The sequence below is a fragment of the Mustelus asterias genome, chromosome 5 (genome assembly GCF_964213995.1).
Source record: "Mustelus asterias chromosome 5, sMusAst1.hap1.1, whole genome shotgun sequence".
Classification (NCBI taxonomy): Eukaryota; Metazoa; Chordata; class Chondrichthyes; order Carcharhiniformes; family Triakidae; genus Mustelus; species Mustelus asterias.
Genome location: NC_135805.1, coordinates 98191755 through 98213924, shown reverse-complemented (window position 1 = coordinate 98213924; position 22170 = coordinate 98191755). Strand labels below are relative to the sequence as shown.

Sequence of the window (22170 nt, the reverse complement as noted above, 5' to 3'; positions counted from 1 at the left end):
CCGTGCCGCCCAGGGACCAGAGACCCGGGCTCAATTCCGGCCTTGGGTCACTGTCTGTGTGGAGTTTGCACGTTCTCCCTGTGTCTGCATGGGTTTCCTCCGGGTGCTCTGGTTTCTTCACACAGTCCAAAGATGTCCAGGTTAGGTTGATTGACCATGCTAAGTTGCCCTTAGTGTCAGGGGGACTAACAAGGTAAATATGTGGGGTTACAGGGATAGGGCCTAGGTGGGATTGTTGTCAGTGCAGGTTCAATGGGCCGAATGGCTTCCTTCTAAAAAAATACTACGAGCATGAGTCTCATACAATGGAGGACTTAAATTCCCAAACTGGAGTTCACACCTACAACAAGCCCTTTGTGTATTAAATGGGTTTATCAAGAGTTATTGAATATCGCCTCTCAACCACATGAAAGAAAAGTAAAAAGAACAGACCTCAATGGTTATTGCCAAGTAGCATGCGTCATAAGGTAATTTCACCTCTCTCTACCAATGCAGTTGAGCAAATGCAAACAGAAGGAATGGAATACCTCGGCTGACTGAACTGCTTGACATTCTCAATGTATCATCACTCTTCTTCCTAAAATGCTAGGTCTCTCAGTGGGATGAGTGCTGAAGGCAGATATGGTTACATGTAATCCCTGGAAAATAGAAGGCTAAGGAATGCTTTGGTTCAGGATATTAGGATTTTGAAATGAATTGACAGTGTAGACAGAAAGAAACCTTTTTCCACTGGTGGGGGAATATAGGACAAGGGGAATTAATCCTAAAATCAGAGTCAGACTATTCAGAAGAGAAGTTAGGAAACATTACTTCATGCAAAGGGAAAGAAAAGTTTGGAACTTTCTCACAAAAAGACAATAGATACAAGTTCAGTGAATGTTAAATATGAGCTTGATAAGTTTTTGATAGCTAATGTTATTAAGGGATATGGAGCCAACATGAATGGATTAAGTTAGGATGCAGATCAGATATGATCCATTAAATGGCAGAACAGGTTTGAGGGCTGAATAGCCTACTCTTGTTCCGATCTATAGATGGAGTATATTCGGAAAGTTGCCTAATATTGAATTTGACATTACAATGAGGAGACAAGTGTTCAGGATTGTAAAAGGTAGCTTTTATACTGGCATGAGGATGTCCATCTTCAGGTAGGAACATAGGAATTTGAGGCAAGAGTAGGCAAATTCAGGCCTTCGAGCCTGCTCCGCCATTCAATCAGATCATGGCTGATCTCTCTCTGGTCTCAAATCCACTTCTCTATCTGTTCCCCATATCCCTTTAGCCCACTTTTTATTAGAAATATGACTATCTCTTTCTTGAAGCCATTTAATGATTCAGACTCCACTGCACTGTGGGGCAGAGAGTTCCACACATTCATCACCCTCTGCTAGAAGTAGTTCCTCCTCATCTCAGTTTTAAATCTACTGTCTCTCAACCTATACCTGTGATAAAAGAGGAATTTTAACTCCCTCAATTGGGAATTAAATGGATACATCACACTTTCCACTCAATTCCTGCCCTATAACACAGTTTTGTTGGTTGTTTGACTCAAGCAGAAGTTTCGGAGCTATATGGAAAGTGGGATTCTATCTGCACTATAATGACCTGGTGAGCAGGACATCTGCGGTGGCACCCAGCTCAGCAAACCTGATGGACATGAAGCAGAAATCCCGAATGTTGAGCTTTAAAAGTTTATTTCTGGGATCTGGGGAAGAAAAATCAGTTTCCAGTCAATAATGAGGTGGGTAATGGAAGCTCTCAGTTGTAAAAGGAACATGGAAGACCCATCCTATTTTACTGAGAGCTGATTGATTGGACACCAAACCTGTGCCTATGAAACCTGTCATCCAGGGTTGATAGGATTGGACCCTGACGATGGATGATCATTTAAAAGACACAGCACATTAAAGGTAAATGATCTTTGGTCACTTCAGGTCTGTTTATGTTATTTAATTTTCTGCTTGGAAAATTGCTTAAAATTGAATTTGATATTACAATGAGGAGACGTGTATTCAGGATTGTAAAAGGATTGCAAATGAGGTGTTCATATCTCTATGAGCCAGCTGTCCATTATTATTGTATTCAGCACTTGCATGGCCTAAATGGTACTTGCTACTTATCAGCCCAAGTCCAATTGTAGTCTGGGCCTTGATCCATATGGACATCATTGCTTCAGTATGTGAGGAGTCACGAATAGTAATGAATATTGTGCAATCATCCATGAACATCCCCATTTTTGACCTTATGATGCAATGGAGATAATTAATGAAGCATCTTAGTGACACATTCAGTCGAATGCTGCCCTCATATCAAGAGCAATCACTTTGGCTTTTGGGGTGGGTTCCCTGCAGTGTCTGGGAGATCATTTTGCATCTGAGATATAACTTATATGACTAAGATCTTCTGAATTGTGATAACCCCCACAATGTCCATGAGGAATCGCTGATTGATCTTCCTGTGGGGCCAAGACATGGCCTGCTGAACGGTAGTTCCAGGCAGGGACTAGTGCATTTACACCACAGTTTACACCCCATGTAGTAAACCATGTTCCTTTCCAATCAAGCTTCCTGAGTCACTACATGAATTCAGGATAGTTGGAGACTGGACGTACCCTGAAACATGAGCAACAGAGTTGCTCAGAAATCCCAACTCAAGGTCTCTGTGGAAATTGCCCAGGAATCTCCCAGCTCCCTGGAACCCTCCAAAAAGATCTCCAACTCTGATTTAGAGTAAGGGACTTCATATTTACTCAATTGAAAAGTTACTCAGGAAATGTTAGACAGGAAGAAACCTGGTCCAACTCCTAAGTGACTATACAGCTGAAATCCAATCACTAACCATCCCCCTCATATCCCTTCCTACCCAGTGACTAGCCCCTGCCCCAGATTACCCCAAATCCTGCCCTGATTTCCCTCACAATCCCATATCTCCCCTTTACCCGTCTTCTCACCCCAACTCTCCACTGACCTCCAACAGCACCCTACCCCCTCAACTCCTTTGACCCTATCTGAAATGACCCCACCATCTAGATCCACCCTACCGTACTTGACTAGCACTGCCCTCCGCCCCCCCCCTCCCCCCTCCCCCACCCAAGCAGACAAACCCTCCCAATCTGACCTCACTGGCCATGACCCAACCTGGCTATGCCCGACCCACCTACCAACTCACCTTCTGCCATTCTACCCATCTCACCCATCTACCCGCTGTCAACCTTCTACTCACTTAACCCACCTCATCCATCTACTCACCTACAACCCTATCAAGCTGCTACCTTACCCACCCGCCACACAGCCACCCAACCTCCTTACCTACCCTACCTCCTTACAATTAACTTCTCTTCATAGCTTATTAAACTCCTTACTTACCAGAGTATGACAGCTGATGCTGTAAAAATTGGGTGTCACCCCCAACAATCCAGTGCTACGAAGAAGCAGCTTCATTTCAGGTGTGCTCTGCACTTCCAAAGAGGCAGGGATTGAAAGTCCCATTCAGAAACACGGAGCTCTGGTGTGGCAGAGAAAGGTAGGAGGGAAGTGGCAGTCCGACAGTGATTGCCACTTCTTGCTAAATTCAGATCAATATTTCATTCAGAGAAGCCACTTAAAGTACCAGGACAAAAACAGAATAAAATTATTTTTCCTATACATTGTGCTACTTCAAAAATATATTGGAAGACAGGTCAGAAGTGCATCACGAACTGTAAAAAATGTCAAAGTGAGACTGCTATTACTATGGTCGTCAGTTAGATCCAACTATCAAAAGACCCCAAATGCCTGTTCCATGCAGAGACTGCTTGGGCAAGCAGCTGTGACAAAAGGTCCACCAGATGAAACCCCAAATTGTCATTTATATACAATGAGGTGATTTGATTTATTATTGTTACATGTTTGGGATACAATTGTTTCTTGTGCGCTATACAGACAAAACATACCATTCATAGAGTACATGGGGGAGAAAGGAAGGGGAGGGTGCAGAATGTAGTGTTACAGTCACAGTTAGGGTGACGAGAAAGATCAGCTTAATATATGGTAGGTCCATTCAAAAGTCTGATGGCAGCAGGGAAGAAACTGTTCTTGAGTCGGTTGGTACCTGACCTCAGGCAAATGGAAAGTGGGCAAAAATCTGTGCTGACATCTTTAGAGTTGGGGATTTCTCACAAAGCATTCCAGCTTATATATATATATATAAGCCTATATATAAGACTAGGTAGGGACATGACCAGCGCAACTTGTGGGCCGAAGAGCCTGTTTGTGCTGTATTTTTTCTATGTTCTATGATCTTCCTCTATTTTTCACCTTTATACCAACTGACCACTATTCAAGAGGTTTCTTCTTTTGGTTTTTCTTATTGATTCAGGTTTTTCTTAATTTTGCTCTGGTTACCCATTTCATTTCATTTTCTCTGAGAGTCTACCAATGCAGACAATAATGGGATCTCAGCACCCTATAAGAATATGTGTTTTCAGAAAATCTACCCATTCCCAGTGTTTGGCATCAGAAAATGGAAATCACCATGTAGATATGGGGGTTTAAAAACATTTATAAAGCTTACTCACCATGGCATTAATCTCCCAATCTTTGTCCATTTGCTTTTATTGATTAAATATCCAACAGCTGGATCAGTAATAGAATCCCAAGTTCTTCCAACGAACACTACTAAAGAAGCATGAAATGGAGTTATCTGAAAACAAGGAACGAAAAGTATTTTTAGCAGTAAGTAGAATAGAGTACTACAGCGAACAAAATATAAACACAGGGGCGGAGCAAGGCCAGCATCCCCTTTGACCTGAGTTTAAATAGATTAACAGAATTAACTTCCTCCTCAGATGCACCTGATGTAAAATCTTAACAATCCCAATTAATTTTTAGAAGCCATTCACACCCGGAATAAAACTCTGCATAATTAAATGGAAGCTTAGCAGTCATTCAGAAATGGTACTTATGGGGAAATGTAAAAGGTGTGTTATTTCGAAACAGGGCTTAAGAAACATTGGCCTGGAATTTACTGAAAACTTGCAGCATGTCTACAACATACACCGTTAAATGTGTGAGATTTTCCAGGAAATCATGGCATGAGTATCTCAGGCCATTACTTACACATGACAACATTTCCTGCAACTCTCTACATTGCTTCACTATGACCATCACGAAAACAGTGAGAATCCTATTAACTTGGCTCAGTTGCCCCTATAAAATCAATGGTGACATCCAATTTTCTGGATTATTTTTCTATTCTTTCATTTCTCCATCCCTAATTGCCCTTTGTACTGCATTGCTCACCACTGTCATTAGGACTCAACTAAACTGATGTGATGTTTTGGTGACAGTGTAATTTATTGCTCCAACATCACTTTAGTTTCAGTGTAGATTTATTTAGCAAATAATTGGTAGTTGGGCACATCAGCTAACTGGAACGTTTGCTGTTAAATGAATTGAATTTTTGTGAGCCATTTGATCTTTGTATCAAATTTTTGAAAAATCGTTCATGGGAAGTGGGTGTTGCTGGCAAGGCCAGCAAATGTTGCCCATTCCGAATTGCCCTTGAGAGCAATTAAGAGTCAACCACGTTGTTGTGGGTCTGGAGTCGCATGTAGGCCAGACCAAGTAAGGACGGCAGATTTCCTTCCTTAAAGGACATCTGTGAACCAGATGGTTTTTTACATCCATCAACGATAGTTTAATAGTCACCATTACTGAAACTAGCTTTCAATTACAGGTTAATGTATTAATTAATTAAATTCCACCAGCTGCCATGGTGGGATTTGAACCCACATCCACAAAAAATTAGTCTGGGATTACTAGCCCAATGACATCACCACAACACAACCATCTCCGTGGAAGTCACTATTTTCAGATCCTTTAACAGTGTTAGTGCTTTGATTTTGGGGCTTTAGCCTCTTCTACAGCAAAAAGTAAAAGAATAGGTAGCCACACCATGGATTACTTTAACCAACAAGTCAGAGTTTATTGAGTGTTGGGTGTTGCTTCATCACAGTCTAAGGTGGAAGAGAGACAAAACCCTGTGAATGCCTCTGGTGACGTCACAGCACATCATCTGACTAATCACACAGAGATGCATTGCTTTACAATACATAACAGTTAGTCACTTGCTTTAACATAAAATATTAACTCACTCCACCACTGGCGCAACATGTTTGCTCTGTCTGAGTTGCACTTAACAAAGCTTCTCCAACAGCATCTTTCTGACATGTGACCTCTATGAGGAACAAGGGAGCAGGGGCATGGGAACATCAAGTCAAACATCATTCCTACTTAAAAATATTTTGCAAATCTTTCACTGTTCCTGATTTAAAATCCTGGAACTGCCCATCAACAGCACTGTGGGAGAACCAACAAAAACTAAATGGAATGCAGTGACATAAGAAGGCAGCTCAGCAAGGTGTTTTCATTTTTAAAAATTAACTTGTGGGACATGGGCGTCGCTGGTGGGCCAGCATTTATTGCCCATCCATAATTGCCCTTGAGAAGGTGGTGGTGAACTGCCATCTTGATTCGCTGCAGTCCACATGCTGTGGGTTGACGCACAATGCCGTTAGGGAGGGCATTCCAGGATTTTGACCCAGCGACTGTGAAGGAATGGTGATATATTTTCAAGTCAGGATATTGAGTGGCTTAGAGAGGAACTTGCAGGTGGTGGTGTGCCCATGTATCTGCTGCCCTTGTCCTTCTAGATGGAAATGGTTGTGGGTTTGGAAGGTGCTGTCTAAGGTTTTTTGGTGAATTGCTGCAGTGCATCTTGTAGATAGTACACATTGCTGCTACTGAGCGTCGGTGGTGGAGGGAATGGATGTTTGTTGATGTGGTGCCAATCAAGTGGGCTGCTTTGTCCTGGATGTTGTCAAGCTTTCTGAGTGCTGTTGGAGCTGCACCCATCAAGGCAACTGGAGAGTATTCCATCACACTCCTGACTTGTGCCTTGTAGATGGTGGATAGGCTTTGGGGAGTCAGGAGGTGAGTTACTTGCCACAGTATTTCTAGCTTTTGACCTGCTCTTGTAGCCACTGTGTTTATGTGGTGAATCCAGTTGAGTTTCTGGTCAATGGTAACCCGAAGGATGTTGACAGGGATTCAGTGATGGTAAGACCATTTGATGTCAAAGGACGGTGGTTAGAGTGTTTCTATTGGTGATGGTCATTGCCTGGCATTTGTGTGGCATGAATTTTACTTGCCACTTGTCAGCCCAAGCCTGGATATTGTCCATATCTTGTTGCATTTGAACATGGACTGCTTCAGTATGTGAGGACTTGTGAATGGTTCTGAACAATCATCGGCGAACATCCCCACTTCTGACCTTATGATGGAGGGAAGGTCATTGATGAAACAGCTGAAGATGGTTGGGCCTAGGACACTACCCTGAGGGACTCCTGCAGAGATGTCCTGGTGCTGAGATGACTAACTCTCCACACCCACAACCATCTTCCTATGTACCAGGTGTGACTCCAACCAATGGAGAGTTTGCCCCCTGATACCCATTGATTCCAGTTTTGCTAGGGCCCGTTGATGCCACACTCAGTTGAATGCGGCCTTGATGTCAAGGGCTGTCACTCTTACCTCACCTCTGGAATTCAGCTCTTTTGTCCATGTTTGAACCAAGGCTGTAATGAGGTCAGGGGCTGAGTGACCCTGGCCAAACCCAAACTGGGCGTCACTGAGCAGGTTATTGTTGAGCAGGTGCTGCTTGATAGCACTGTTGATGACCCCTTCCATCACTTTATTGATGATTGAGAGTAGACTGATTGGGCGGTAATTGGCTAGGTTGGATTTGTCCTGCTTTTTGGGTACAGGACATACCTGGGCAATTTTCCACACTGTCGAGTAGATGCCAGTGTTGTAACTGTACTGGAAGAGCTTGGCTGGGGGAGCAGCAAGTTCTGGAGCACAAGTCTTCAGTACTATTGCCGGAATGTTATCAGGCCCACTGCCTTTGCAGTATCCAGAGCCTCCAACCGTTTCTTGGAATCACGTGGAGTGAATCGAATTGGCTGAAGACTGACATCTGAGATGCTGGGGGCCATTGAGGAGGCCAAATGGATCACCCACTCGGCACCTCTGGCTGAAGATTCATGGGCAGTTTGGAATGAGCAATAAACACAGTGATGCCCACATTCCATAAAAACATACATATAGGATATTGATCCAAATACATGTTTCTTTAAGGATTCATATTGATAAATCACAGAATCACAGAATTGTTACTGCACAGAAGGAGGCAGAAGAAGACCCATCACGTCTGCACTGACTCTCCCCCAACCTTAACCTTAATGCAGAGCATCATGGCTTAGTGCCATTCCCCTGCTTTTTCCCCGTACCCCTGCATATTATTTCTACTCAAGTAATCACCCATGGCTGGGTAGAGGTCCCTGCTCTGAGGGACTGCAGGCAGCAAAGTTCTGAAGAAAGGAGTAAAAGTTTTTAAAATGGCCCCTTGGAGGGGGCTTCCAGTGAAATCAACAAAAACGGGCACATCAAAAAGCAAAGAGTAATGGACTCTTCAAATGGCCAGAAGCTGCAGAGATCGCTGAGAATTTTCCATTCGCAAAAAGAAGTGAAATTTTAAAAAGTTCAAACGGAAGAGCAGCAGGTTCCCGCCAAAACTTCAAAAGCACTGGAAAAGCACATAGAGAGAACCGGCAGCTGCGAAAAGTTTTTAAAAAGTCTTAAAGCAGTAATGAATTTATAGAGGTAATGTATATAGATGTGACAATGAATTTAAAGCAGCAAAAACAAGAAGAAACAAATGTCAATGGACAGGAAAATTGAAGAAGACCCTAGAAAGAGGACAAGTCTCAAGAAAGATCCATAGGCAACAACAACCTCAAGGAAGAGGCAACAGAAGGGGGCAATGGAAGAGCCAGAAAGAGGGTAAAAGAAGATTCCAGAAAGAGGGCAATGAAAGACCCCGGCAATGAGGCATTGAAAGACCCCAAAAGGAGGGCAAGACAAAAGATCCTAGAAGGAGGGCAAAAAAGACAATAAATGACCAGATGAAGGGCAATGAGGGAATTGCAGAATCGAAACAAGACAACATTTTGTCCAGAGAGACCCGACCAACAGTGAAGCTAAAAAGGGTTTAGCTGAAGTTAAACAAGTAGAAATGAAGATTCCATTTGTGAAATGTCCAGTAAGAACATGATAAATTCACTTTGGAAGGAATGCAGAAATTATATTCTCCCCGTGTCTGTGTGGGTTTTCTCCGGATGCTCCGATTTCACAGTCCAAAGATATGCAGGTTAGGTGGATTGGCCAGGCTAATTTGCCCTTAGTGTCCCAAAATGTGTGGGTTAGGGGGATTAGCAGGGTGAAATACATGGGTTTATGGGAATTTGGTCTGGGTGGGATGCTGTTTTGAAAAGTCTGTGCGAGCTTGATGGCCAAATGGTCTCCTTCTGCACTGTAGGAATTCTATGATTATATCTATATGCAGACAACCAAAGAGATCAACAGGTAAGTAGGTCATAACTGCATTCAGGTCTCTTGGGGAAACCTACTAACAAAAGCATCCACTCACCTGTCCATTATCAGCTAGGTTCTCAGAAGCATTGAAGACCCTCCAATTGGTGAGGCAGGTTACAGTGCAATGTTTTATTGGGCACCTCTGAGTTGCACTCCATCAACATGGTACCAGGAAAGAGAGACAGGAAGCTGGGAACAAACCTTTTCAAACTCATTTGCAAACCCGAGATGGGCCTGTGCCTTCCGTTTACACTCTTCACAACAGCCCTGGAAATCTCAGGGAGACCTAAAAGCAACAAAAGACATCTCCACCCCATTTTCCAGACAGATATGCCCAATAAAATGGGTATTCTTGAAGGGGCATGTCAAGAGAAGCAGGTTCAATCTGTGTTATGCTGCTGTGAACTGAAGTATGCATATGCATGAGAAAGTGAGTAGGGGAGAAAGAATAATAAGCAAATAGTGATACTGGCTCGGAATGAAGCCTCCATTTTTCCTCTCTTCCCTTCGCAGTACAGCTTTCAGTCAAAGAATTTTGATGAATCACTCTTCACAGGGAGTCAACAGATGACAACTGAAAGAGCCCAATCTGGTTCACATTTGTTCTCATCTGCTATGTGTGACCTTTTCTTCCAGTCAGATACAAATAAACATATATTGGAATTGGAAAGAAGAGAGAGAGTTGTTACCCAAATGTTCAAGCTACATACCAGCTTGTGTGAGTTCGTGAATTTTCACTCCTTCGTTGTTCCTGGGTGAAAATCCTGGAACTCCATCCCTACTGGGCGGCACGGTAGCACAGTGGTTAGCACTGCTGCTTCACAGCTCCAGGGTCCCGGGTTCGATTCCCGGCTCGGGTCACTGTCTGTGTGGAGTTTGCACATTCTCCTCGTGTCTGCGTGGGTTTCCTCCGGGTGCTCCGGTTTCCTCCCACAGTCCAAAGATGTGCGGGTTAGGTTGATTGGCCAGGTTAAAATTGCCCCTGAGATGCGTAGGTTAGAGGGATTAGCGGGTAAATATGTGGGGGTAGGGCCTGGGTGGGATTGTGGTCGGTGCAGACTCGATGGGCCGAATGGCCTCCTTCTGCACTGTAGGGTTTCTATGATTTCTATGATACTACACTGTGGGTGTACCTACACCACTTGAACTGCAACAGTTCAAGAAGGCAGTCCACCACCACTTTCTCAAGGGCAATTGGGGATAGATAATAAATGCTAGTGACACTCACATCCCACAAATGAATGAAAAGAAATATGCAACACACAAGTAAGTAGCTTGTATTGACAGCAAGAAGTCTCACAACACCAGGTTAAAGCCCAACAGGTTTATTTGGAATCACGAGCTTTCGGAGCGTTGCTCCTTCATTAGGTGAGTGGACCACTTTCCACTCACTTGATGGTCCACTCACCTGATGAAGGAGCAGCGCTCCAAAAGTTTGTGATTCCAAATAAACCTGTTGGACTTTAACCTGGTGTTGTGAGACTTCTTACTGTGCCTACCCCAGTCCAACACCAGCATCTCCACACCATGGCTACGACGTATTGACAGTATATCAGGTAGTCTTGTTTTGAAAAATGCTAATGCAACATTAGAAGCATGTTTCTGTGCCTGCAGGAAGGTAGTATAAGCAAGTATATGTGCCAACCAGCTGAATGGTTGTCTTTCTGCATTACATGCTCTTTCAAAGTGTCAATAAAATCTTGACAGCATTCATGTAAAGTTGCATCATAAAACTAAGCAGAATGTGAAGGTTGTACCTTGGTAAGAGTTCTGAAACATTGGGCCAGAACTTCCAAGGAATAGCAATCTCGGTTGGATTGCCACTCCACTCTTTTTCACTTACCTTAGTCGGGAGCTGCACATTTCTGGCCCGACATTATGACATGGCCCTACTCAGAAATGTGCAGCATACTGGCTCCTGGCACTCGTCTGTGCATGGCAACACCATCAGGGGGGAGTGAAGGCTACCATTGCAATGGCATTAGCTGTTTAAGGTGGTGGATGGGGTGCCAATCAAGCCAGCTGCTTTGTCCTGGATGGTGTTGAGCTCCTTGAGTGTTGCTGGAGCTACACTCATCCAGGTAAGTAGAGTATTCCATCACATTTCTGACTGGGCGGCACGGTAGCACAGTGGTTAGCACTGCTGCTTCACAGCTCCAGGGTCCTGGGTTCGATTCCCGGCTCGGGTCACTGTCTGTGTGGAGTTTGCACATTCTCCTCGTGTCTGCGTGGGTTTCCTCCGGGTGCTCCGGTTTCCTCCCACAGTCCAAAGATGTGCGGGTTAGGTTGATTGGCCAGGTTAAAAAAAATTGTCCCTGAGAGTCCTGGGATGCATAGGTTAGAGGGATTAGCGGGTAAATACGTGGGGGTAGGGCCTGGGTGGGATTGTGGTCAGTGCAGACTCGATGGGCCGAATGGCCTCCTTCTGCACTGTAGGGTTTCTATGATTGTGCCTTGAAGATGGTGGACAGGCTTCGGGGAGTCAGAAAGTCAGTTACTCTCCACAGAATTCCCAGCCTCTGACCTGTTCTTGTAGCCACAGTAGTCTGGCTGGTCCAGTTCAGTTTCTGGTAAATGGTAACTCACATGTTTTTAATAGACGGATATTCAGTGATGACAATGCCATTGAAAGTCAAGGGGAGATGGTTAGATTCTGTCTTGTTGGAAATGCTCATTTCTTCGCACTTGTGTGGCGTGAATGTTACTTGCCACTTGTCAGCCCAAGCCTGAATGTTGTCCAGGTCTTGCTGCAGTATCTGAGGAGTCACAAATGGTCTTTAGATCCATACCCTCGAGGAAAGCTACTGGCTCAGACTGAATTTCAGGAGAAATCTACAAACCTGGTGACCCTAGTTAACTTTCAAACTCACACAATTATATAACAGGATAACGGATTAACAAGACATTTATCAGAAGTTTAAGGATGCCACAACCGTTCACTTGTACAAAGGAAAAATACAAAAATATGTACGTGGCAACCACTGAGAAATCTTGCTGCTCTTGGCAGCTGGTAAGATTCCAGCAAATGTTCTACCCAACAGGCAGGTAAGCCACATAGTGTAATGTGTACTGTGGTGGGTTCAGAAAAGGCAGAAGCACTTGTGACATGATCTTCACCCTTTGACAAATACAAAAGCTGTGAACAACAAATGGGAATCTCCTGTGCCTTTGTTGACCTGCAAAGGCCTTTGAGACAGCAAATAGAGAGGCCTTATGGAAAGTCATAGTAAAACCTGGATGTCCCGTTGGAGCTGTGAATTTAGTACATGATGAAATGATAGCCAGAGGTGCTGACAGTGGTGAATGCATTGACCTCTGATGGAACAAGTGGTGTGAAGCAGGGGTGTGTCACGGCCTCTGTGCTCATCGTTATGCTATTTTCTACCATGCTTCTTGGGCATTTGATGGAAATGCTGATGGAATATATATTGAATTCTGAACAGATGGCAATCTCTTCAATATGAGATGACTGAAATCCCCAACTAAAGGTATCGGAGATGATGATAAGGGAATTGCTGTTTGTCAATGACTGTGCCCAGGTGTCACACTGTAAGCGTGACTTTCAAAGGATCGTAGACAGTTCTTCAACTGTGGCTGATGGCTATGGGCTAAATATCAGCTTAAGGAAGACCGAGTCCACCAATAGCACCAAATTCTGAATATACCTTGCTTATTATAAGTACAAATGACACAACACTGACAACTGTAGGTAACTCCATGTATCTTGGAAGCACAAAGTTCTAGAAATACCTGAACTGACAGCAAGATGGCAAATAGAATTGCCAGACCAAGCTCAGCATTTGCCCATTTATGCACAAGACTGGTGAAAATGAGGTATCAAACTTACAACAAAACGTGCAGTGTACAATGTAGTGGCAATTCCTGTTATATTCTGCTTCACTTTGATGTAAACATAACAATCATACACAAGGAATGGTGAAATCATAATGGGGCTTCTTTATTTGAAGATAAAATCACATGCACATAGATTTACTGGAAAGCCAAGTCTAGTACATCACCCTCTACCCTGCTACTTGCCAACTGAAAACAAGTCATGGGACTAGTACATCACATCCTGTCATGGTGTGCAATAATTGACAGTAGCTAAACAAACACTCTCTTAAAGGAGCATGCACAACATATCACAACGTCACCATTTTATAACTAATCAATCTATTTACATGACAAGAAGGGAAAATAACATTGGGTGGGATTTTCCAGCCATTACCGCCAGCGGGGTCTTCTGGTCCTGCTCAGGGCAACCCCCCTGGGTGGGTTCCCCAGTGGCAGGACAGACGAGCATCACAAAATGGTGTAGTCTTCATAGTCATAGAGTCATTGGGCGGGAATTTCCAACCATGCTCACCCCAAGGCCGGAAATTTCTGCCCAAGGGACATGAGAAGTCTTTGGCAGGTAGGATCAAGGAAAACCCTAAAGCTTTCTATCGGTATGTCAGGAGTAAAAGAATAACTAGGGTAAGATTGGGGCCAGTCAAGGACAGTAGTGGGAAGTTGTGCGTGGAGTCTGAAGAGGCACTAAATGAATATTTTTCGTCGGTATTCACACTGGAGAGGGACAGTGTTGTCGAGGGGAGTACTGAGATGCAGGCTGTTGGACTGGATGGGATTGATGTTCATAAGGAGGAGGTGTTAGCAATTCTGGAAAGGGTAAAAATAGATAATTCCCCTGGGCCGGATGGGATTTATCCTAGGATTCTCTGGGAGGCTAGGGAGGAGATTGCAGAGCCTTTGGCTTTGATCTTTGTGTCGTCATTGTCTACAGGAACAGTGCCAGAAGACTGGAGGATAGCAAATGTTGTCCCCTTGTTCAAGAAGGGGAGTAGGGACAACCCCGGTCATTATAGACCGGTGAGCCTTACTTCTGTTGTGGGCAAAGTATTGGAAAGGATTATAAGAGATAGGATTTATAATCACCTAGAAAGGAATAACTTGATTAGGGATAGTCAGCACGGTTTTGTGAAGGGTAGGTCATGCCTCACAAACCTTATTGAGTTCTTTGAGAAGGTGACCAAAGAGGTGGATGAGGGTAAAGCGGTTGATGTGGTGTATATGGATTTCAGCAAAGCGTTTGATAAGGTTCCCCATGGTAAGCTTTTGCAGAAAATACGGACACATGGGATTGAGGGTGATTTAGTGGTTTGGATCAGGAATTGGCTAGCTGTAAGAAAACAGAGGGTGGTGGTTGATGGGAAATATTCATCCTGGAGTTCAGTTACTCGTGGTGTACCACAAGGATCTGTTTTGGGGCCACTGCTGTTTGTCATTTTTATTAATGACCTGGATGAGGGTGTGGAAGGGTGGATTAGTAAATTTGCGGATGACGCTAAAGTCGGTGGAGTTGTAGACAGTGCGGAGGGAAGTGGCAGGTTACAGAGGGACATAGATAAGCTGCAGAGCTGGGCTGAGAGGTGGCAAATGGAGTTTAATGCGGAAAAGTGTGAGGTGATTCACTTCGGAAGGAGTAACAGGAATACAGAGTACTGGTCTAATGGTAAGATACTTGGTACAAAGAACAAAGAACAGTACAGCACAGGAAACAGGCCCTTCGGCCCTCCAAGCCTGTGCCGCTCCTTGGTCCAACTAGACCAATCATTTGTATCCCTCCATTCCCAGGCTGCTCATGTGACTATCCAGGTAAGTCTTAAACGATGTCAGCGTGCCTGCCTCCACCACCCTACTTGGCAGCGCATTCCAGGCCCCCACCACCCTCTGTGTAAAAAACGTCCCTCTGATGTCTGAGTTATACTTCGCCCCTCTCAGCTTGAGCCCATGACCCCTCGTGATCGTCACCTCCGACCTGGGAAAAAGCTTCCCACTGTTCACCCTATCTATACCCTTCATAATCTTGTATACCTCTATTAGATCTCCCCTCATTCTCCGTCTTTCCAAGGAGAACAACCCCAGTCTACCCAATCTCTCCTCATAGCTAAGACCCTCCATACCAGGCAACATCCTGGTAAACCTTCTCTGCACTCTCTCCAAAGCCTCCACGTCCTTCTGGTAGTGCGGCGACCAGAACTGGACGCAGTACTCCAAATGTGGCCTAACCAGCGTTCGAGACAGCTGCATCATCAGACTCCAGCTTTTATACTCTATACCCCGTCCTATAAAGGCAAGCATACCATATGCCTTCTTCACCACCTTCTCCACCCGTGTTGCCACCTTCAAGGATTTGTGGACTTGCACACCTAGGTCCCTCTGTGTTTCTATACTCCTGATGACTCTGCCATTTATTGTATAACTCCTCCCGACATTATTTCTTCCAAAATGCATCACTTCGCATTTATCCGGATTAAATTCCATCTGCCACCTCTCCGCCCAATTTTCCAGCCTATCTATATCCTGCTGTATTGCCCGACAATGCTCTTCGCTATCCGCAATTCCAGCCATCTTCGTGTCATCCGCAAACTTGCTGATTACACCAGTTACACCTTCTTCCAAATCATTTATATATATCACAAATAGCAGAGGTCCCAGTACAGAGCCCTGCGGAACACCACTGGTCACAGACCTCCAGCCGGAAAAAGACCCTTCGACCACTACCCTCTGTCTCCTATGGCCAAGCCAGTTCTCCACCCATCTAGCCACTTCTCCTTGTATCCCATGAGCCTTAACCTTCTTAACCAACCTGCCATGTGGGACCTTGTCAAATGCCTTACTGAAATCCATATAGACGACATCCACGGCCCTTCCTTCATCAACCGTTTTTGTCACTTCCTCAAAAAACTCCACCAAATTTGTAAGGCACGACCTCCCTCTCACAAAGTGTGGATGAACAGAGGGATCTGGGTGTCCATGTGCATAGATCCCTGAAAGTTGGCACCCAGGTTGATAGGGTTGTTAAGAAGGCGTACGGTGTGTTACCTTTTATTGGTAGAGGGATTGAGTTTCGGAGCCAGGAGGTCATGCTGCAACTGTACAAAACTCTGGTGCGGCCGCATTTGGAGTATTGCGTACAGTTCTGGTCGCCGTATTATAGGAAAGATGTGGAAGTGTTGGAAAGGGTGCAGAGGAGATTTACCAGGATGTTGCCTGGTATGGTGGGAAAATCATATGAGGAAAGGCTGAGGGACTTGAGGTTGTTTTCGTTAGAGAGAAGAAGGTTAAGAAGTGACTTAATAGAGGCATACAAGATGATCAGAGGATTAGATAGGGTGGATAGTGAGAGCCTTTTTCCTCGGATGGTGTTGGCTAGCACGAGGGGACATAGCTTTAAATTGAGGGGTGAGAGATATAGGACAGATGTTAGAGGTAGGTTCTTTACTCAGAGAGTAGTAAGGGCGTGGAATGCCCTGCCTGCAGCAGTAGTGGACTCGTCAACATTAAGAGCATTCAAATGGTTATTGGATAAACATACGGATGATATTGGAATAGTGTAGATTAGAGGGACTTTAGATTGGTTCCACTGGTTGGCGCAACATCGAGGGCCGAAGGGCCTGTACTGCACTGTAATGTTCTATGTTCTAAGGTCAACAGACCTTTGCATGGTCTGCCAAATTTTTTGTCCCACCTGCTATGATTCCCTTAGCGGGAGGGATGGGAAAATTCCCTATAGAGTTGGTACAGCACAGGAAAGGCCCTTTGGCCCATCAAGTCCGCACTGAAAATAACTATCACTAAAGTTACGCTGATCCCATTCTCCAGCACTTTTCCTATATTCCTAAATGTTTTTCAAGTGCTCATACAAATATTTTTTAAAGGTTGTAAGTTTCCAGCCTCCACCACCTTCCCAAGCAGTGCATTCCAGATTCTCACCACCCACTTGTGTATTTTTTTTCTCAAATCCCCTCTGAATCTCCAGCCCCTCACCTTGTGGGGGGGGGGGGGGGGGGGGGGGGTGCCGGGGGGCGGGGGGGGGGGGGGTGCATGGAGTGCTGCCCATTGTGTCTGAATATCCTTTAACAAGGAAGAATGAATTTACAAAGCTCTGAAATGTATTGATAGTGGTGCTTATCCAACAGCTTTAGTTATGATGATCTTTGTCGGACTCTACTGTATGCTTTCAGAATGTTGATGAGGGTTGCTTTATTTGTGTTCTGGTCACAGTAGAATTATTCAGTGTTTCTGATTGTGGGTATGGTTCTGATATGGCAACTGTTTAATCACACTGTCATGCCATCTTGTACTTGTATTTGATATGATCTTGGTTCTGGGCATATGCTGATGATATCTGTTGGATTCCAGTTGCCTTCAGTTGGATGTTTACTTGAGCTTGCTGTCTGATGTTCAGGTTGGGTAATTCATTACCCATAAGCCAATCATAGGCATCTTTCATCTTCCTCTGTTTTTCAAGAAATGCATCACGTACTCCAAGTAGTATCATAGAACCATAGAAAATTACAGCTCAGAAACAGGCCTTTTGGCCCTACTTGTCTGTGCCGAACCATTTTTTGCCTAGTCCCACTGACCTGCACTTGGACCATATCCCTCCACACCCCTCTCATCCATGAACCCGTCCAAGTTTTTCTTAAATGTTAAAAGTTACCCCACATTTACCACTTTATCCGGCAGCTCATTCCACACTCCCACCACTCTCTGCTTGAAGAAGCCCCCCCTAATATTCCCTTTAAACTTTTCTCCTTTCACCCTTAACCCATGCCCTCTGGTTTTTTTCTCAATGAATGATGACTGGGGAAATTTGTATGTACTTAACTGCTGAATAGTAATTCTGTGTTGGTTCCACAGTATGAAGTTTGCAAGTTCTGAATGAGATTTATGATTCCGTTCAGTGTTGTGTAGCCTGTTAGCTGCTGATTTTCATTGCAGATTTAGATGATCTTCGCCCATGTAAGCATAGGTTTTCTGATGGTCTGTGGTCCTCATCATTTTCTTTATGATACTGAAGGAGAAAATCTTACAGAAAACCATATTTTACATCGTCAAACATATTTACATATTGGACTAATTGGCACCACTCATAACGGGCCAACAATGCAGAGGGGCACCCCCGGATGGATATTCGATCGGGTCCCCCCCTGTACAGCTGAGAGACTCACGAATTTCAGAAACTGCGGGAGATCCCTAATCTGCCTAGCAACAGCCTGTAGCTGCATTTTAAACTGGTCAAGGACGATCAAGACCCCTATGAAACGAGCCATAGAGTGGGTTATCAAAACCAAGCTATCACTGAAACATTACTAATTCGGCCAAGGCAGACATAAAAATCTGATAAACCAAGATATAAGAATAAAAGGTTAGAATGAAGTACTCCAGACATCCAACAAGACAGGATAACATTAACACTCAATCTCACAAGCAGGAAACACAGACACGGGACAATAGGATCAAATTCAAATAAGGGGACACATAGAGATGATAATGGGAAACGCATTTAGACACCGGGGCAGGACCAAGTAATCCCATTAACACGAACACACACCATACAAATGCAAATTGACAAGCCTCCCAGAGAACTTCCTGACCTGACAGACCACTTTATACATATTGTAAAAAGATGCATAATCAAATGTTCCCGCTCAAATTTGGAGCCCTATAAAGATCCAGGGCTGATGTAATCCAATTGAGATCAACGTGGCCAAGCCACTGTTTCTGAGCTGGCTACGGGGGTCTCCCTAGGATCCTAGTAAATTGTACAATAAAGACACGCTTTGAACCTTGATTTGCGACTCGGCTTCTATTCTGTGCTGGTAAGGGATTTTTCCCTACAACAAAATGGCGTAGTCACGGCAGGATTTGATATCTGACTTCTGACTGATGGCCACAGTTTGAAAGTCGGGATCAAATTTAAACGAATCTGATACAAATCCAGAGCAGTCAAAGGCGAGTGCAGGTCTCCGTTCAAAGTGAGGTACCTTTAAGGGTTAGGGTTTGTCTGTTTTAAGTATTGTTGTCTTGTAGAACTGTATAATCTTGCCTAAGTTTTTAAATTGAAACAGAAGTCCGCACTAAAGAGGTACAGGTCAGAACGACCGCGTGGAAGAAGGTAAGTAACTTTTAACTTTAATAGGAGTAAAGGACCAGAGGTAAAGATAACAGGTTTTGGGCTATTTGATAACAGGAATTAAGACTAATATAAAGATAAGTACCGCATGCAGAACTAATTGGTGTAACTAACCCAGGATTGTAAATGAAACCACTGTCTGTGCCAAGGCAATAGGACAAGGGAGTGCTTGACTCAAGGTGCCCTACCCTAAACTGGACGTTAAGAGGAGAAATCTCCCACGCTAAGGTTGGGTTTTGAAGCGGGCGCTAAGAGGCACAGGCACTCAGGGTGCAAGGCACGGACAGTGTAAATCGGGTAACAACACTGACTCTGAAGGGACGAACAACCTCAGAGTCGATACAGTTACTAACTATAACAGGGGCTTTGATAACAGAATACATGTGTGTAAGTGTTGAGGAAAAGGGGACCCGATCCATCCTGACCAAGAGACACGACGACGGAGGATCCATTAGGGACCCGGGCGGAGTTTGATAACCTTGTTCGTCTGTAGGGAACACCACAGCCCATAGCAGGATACCCGGTTTTGGGGTAACGGATCAACCCTGCTAGTGGGGGTGGTGGCCGAGCGGGAGGCGTTGTACTTAGAGGGGCTGGGAACAGGGGCGGACAAACCCACTAAACAACCAGCACACATCCCAATAAGACAACACAAAATAGTCCAAGCGTGAGGTGTCAGGAATAGTTGGGGGAGCCCAGGGGAAAGAGACCCACTGGAACCTCACTACGAGAACCTACAGCAATACAGACGGTGCTGGGGCAGTATCAGTGACAGGAGATAAGGGAGAGAGTTGAGGCACTTTTACTGTAGCAGCCAGCATACGGGGGTTGCAGGACTGCTAGACAGAAAAATGGCAGACCACGTTGTTAAGGGAGAAACTGCAGTAGCTCTCATTTTGAAGTATCTGTTAGCCAGAGAAGCGATTGTTGCAAAGATGAAACGGAATGGGTGGAACGCATCACAAACTTTAGAAGATCAAAGAAAGTGGGTAGACGGAGTTAAACGGGACAAAACAAAAGTAATGGGAGTAATATTAGTGACCCAGTTAGCTGGACTAATTGAGGAAGTAAATGCCTCTATGGAGGAGAGACACAAAGAGACAGAGCAAATTAAAGTATTACAGGAGAGAGTGAGGGAATTAGAATACAGAAACCACACTGCGGAGATAACGCAGAGATCAGAGGAAACGGACCCTCGGCGCCCATACGAGTCAGTGCAGAAACATACAGCCACTCCAGCATCAAAAGAAAACATAGACAATTATAATCTAGCGCCAGTCACGAGAGGAGGGACGTTAGCACAACCAAAGGCAACCTATAAGCCTTTTACGCCAGGGGAAAGGCAGCAGATGGATAGGAGAGATCTTAGTTTTTGTATTTCAGTGTGTTTGTGAGATCTGGTAGCTTGTCGAATGTAGGTGGTTGTTGTTGTAATTAGATTGAGAGCAGGGAGCTCTTTGTTCCTGTGGAATGTTTGCTACAGGCAGTGGGTGCAGTACATTGCACCTTGGTTTAGCCTCAGGGGGGCTGGGAGAGTGTTAAAACTGTAAAGATTCAAGTGATAGGATTTCTTGAATTTACTTCTGCTTTGAGTCAATTACAGTTTGGAAGAAAGAAGAATAAAAGCGATTGTCTTAATCAATGTTCAGTATTCTCTTTGAATGTTTTACACTCATCCCAGTCTGAAATGATAAGTTTGAATGAAAAAGGATGTACTGTGGAATGACTTTTGGAAGCTTCCATGTGTGTGTGTGTGTTTAAACAAAGTGGTTGCGTGGATGCTTTGTTGTTGTTTGTTTTAACGTTAAGAAAGGATTTAAACCTTGGAAGGAAGCATGTGCTCTTTCCTTTGTCTTGAAGTAGAAATTATAAGAGTTAGTTGAGGGGTTAAGAGAAGAAAATAAGTTATTTTGTGGAAAGGTAGAAAAGCAGGAACAAAAGACTGAGGTCTATGAATTAGTTTAAAGTGTATCAAGTCAGTGAAATACAGTATTAATCGCAGAATATCGCGATTTGCGAACGTCAGATAGTTTAGTATTCTGAACTAGTTTAAAATTATGTACTGCCGTCGGAATTTCATGAGCCATCAAGGTTCAAGGTTTGCCAAATATAAAAGCACTGCAAAGCTTAAAACCTAGCCAGTTAAGAAACCAAAATGTTCCTAATCAAATAACTGGTATGTATTGTACCTGCTTTGATTTTGATTCGGCGCCTGTTACTTTTCCTAGAGTGCGGGGGTTTCGATCTGGAGCTCAGTTTAAAAAAAGAAACGGCTTAAATTAAAAGGGTTTGGATATCACGGGTACGATGTGTAAAGTGGTATGATACAACTGCCGCTTGATTATTTTTATTATACAGTATAGCACTGCCATATAGACACAAGAATAACATCAAATCCTGAAAAGCCTTAACCAACTTTGTATGATATATTCATATACTATATTGGGCATTGATAAAGACATAATTATTTTGTGAAGTACTGTGGTGTAGCGCTTGCACGCAAACAAATGATCAAATTAGAGATAGTGTAAGAGTACTCATATAAAGATCGGAACTGTATGGCATGTGATTTTAATGGGGAAAGCGATGTCTTTTGATAAGATTACATACAAATGAATGGATGTCCAATTGCAGCCAAAAAAGGCCAGTACAAAGTGTTATTTAATTCACACTAAGCTTGCTATGGATGGGGGATGCCAATTCAAGTTGATTCGG

The 22170-nt window shown here is 44.0% G+C and overlaps 1 protein-coding gene across 1 annotated transcript in view; it reads right to left on the bottom strand.

Moving 5' to 3' along the window:
* LOC144494003 (sodium-dependent lysophosphatidylcholine symporter 1-like) overlaps positions 1–22170 on the bottom strand; it is a 149244-nt gene that overhangs the window by 81442 nt on the left and 45632 nt on the right. Inside the window, exon 7 of the mRNA XM_078213577.1 lies at positions 4556–4680. Coding sequence (XP_078069703.1) covers positions 4556–4680 — 125 coding nt within the window. The remainder of the gene's footprint in view (positions 1–4555; positions 4681–22170) is intronic.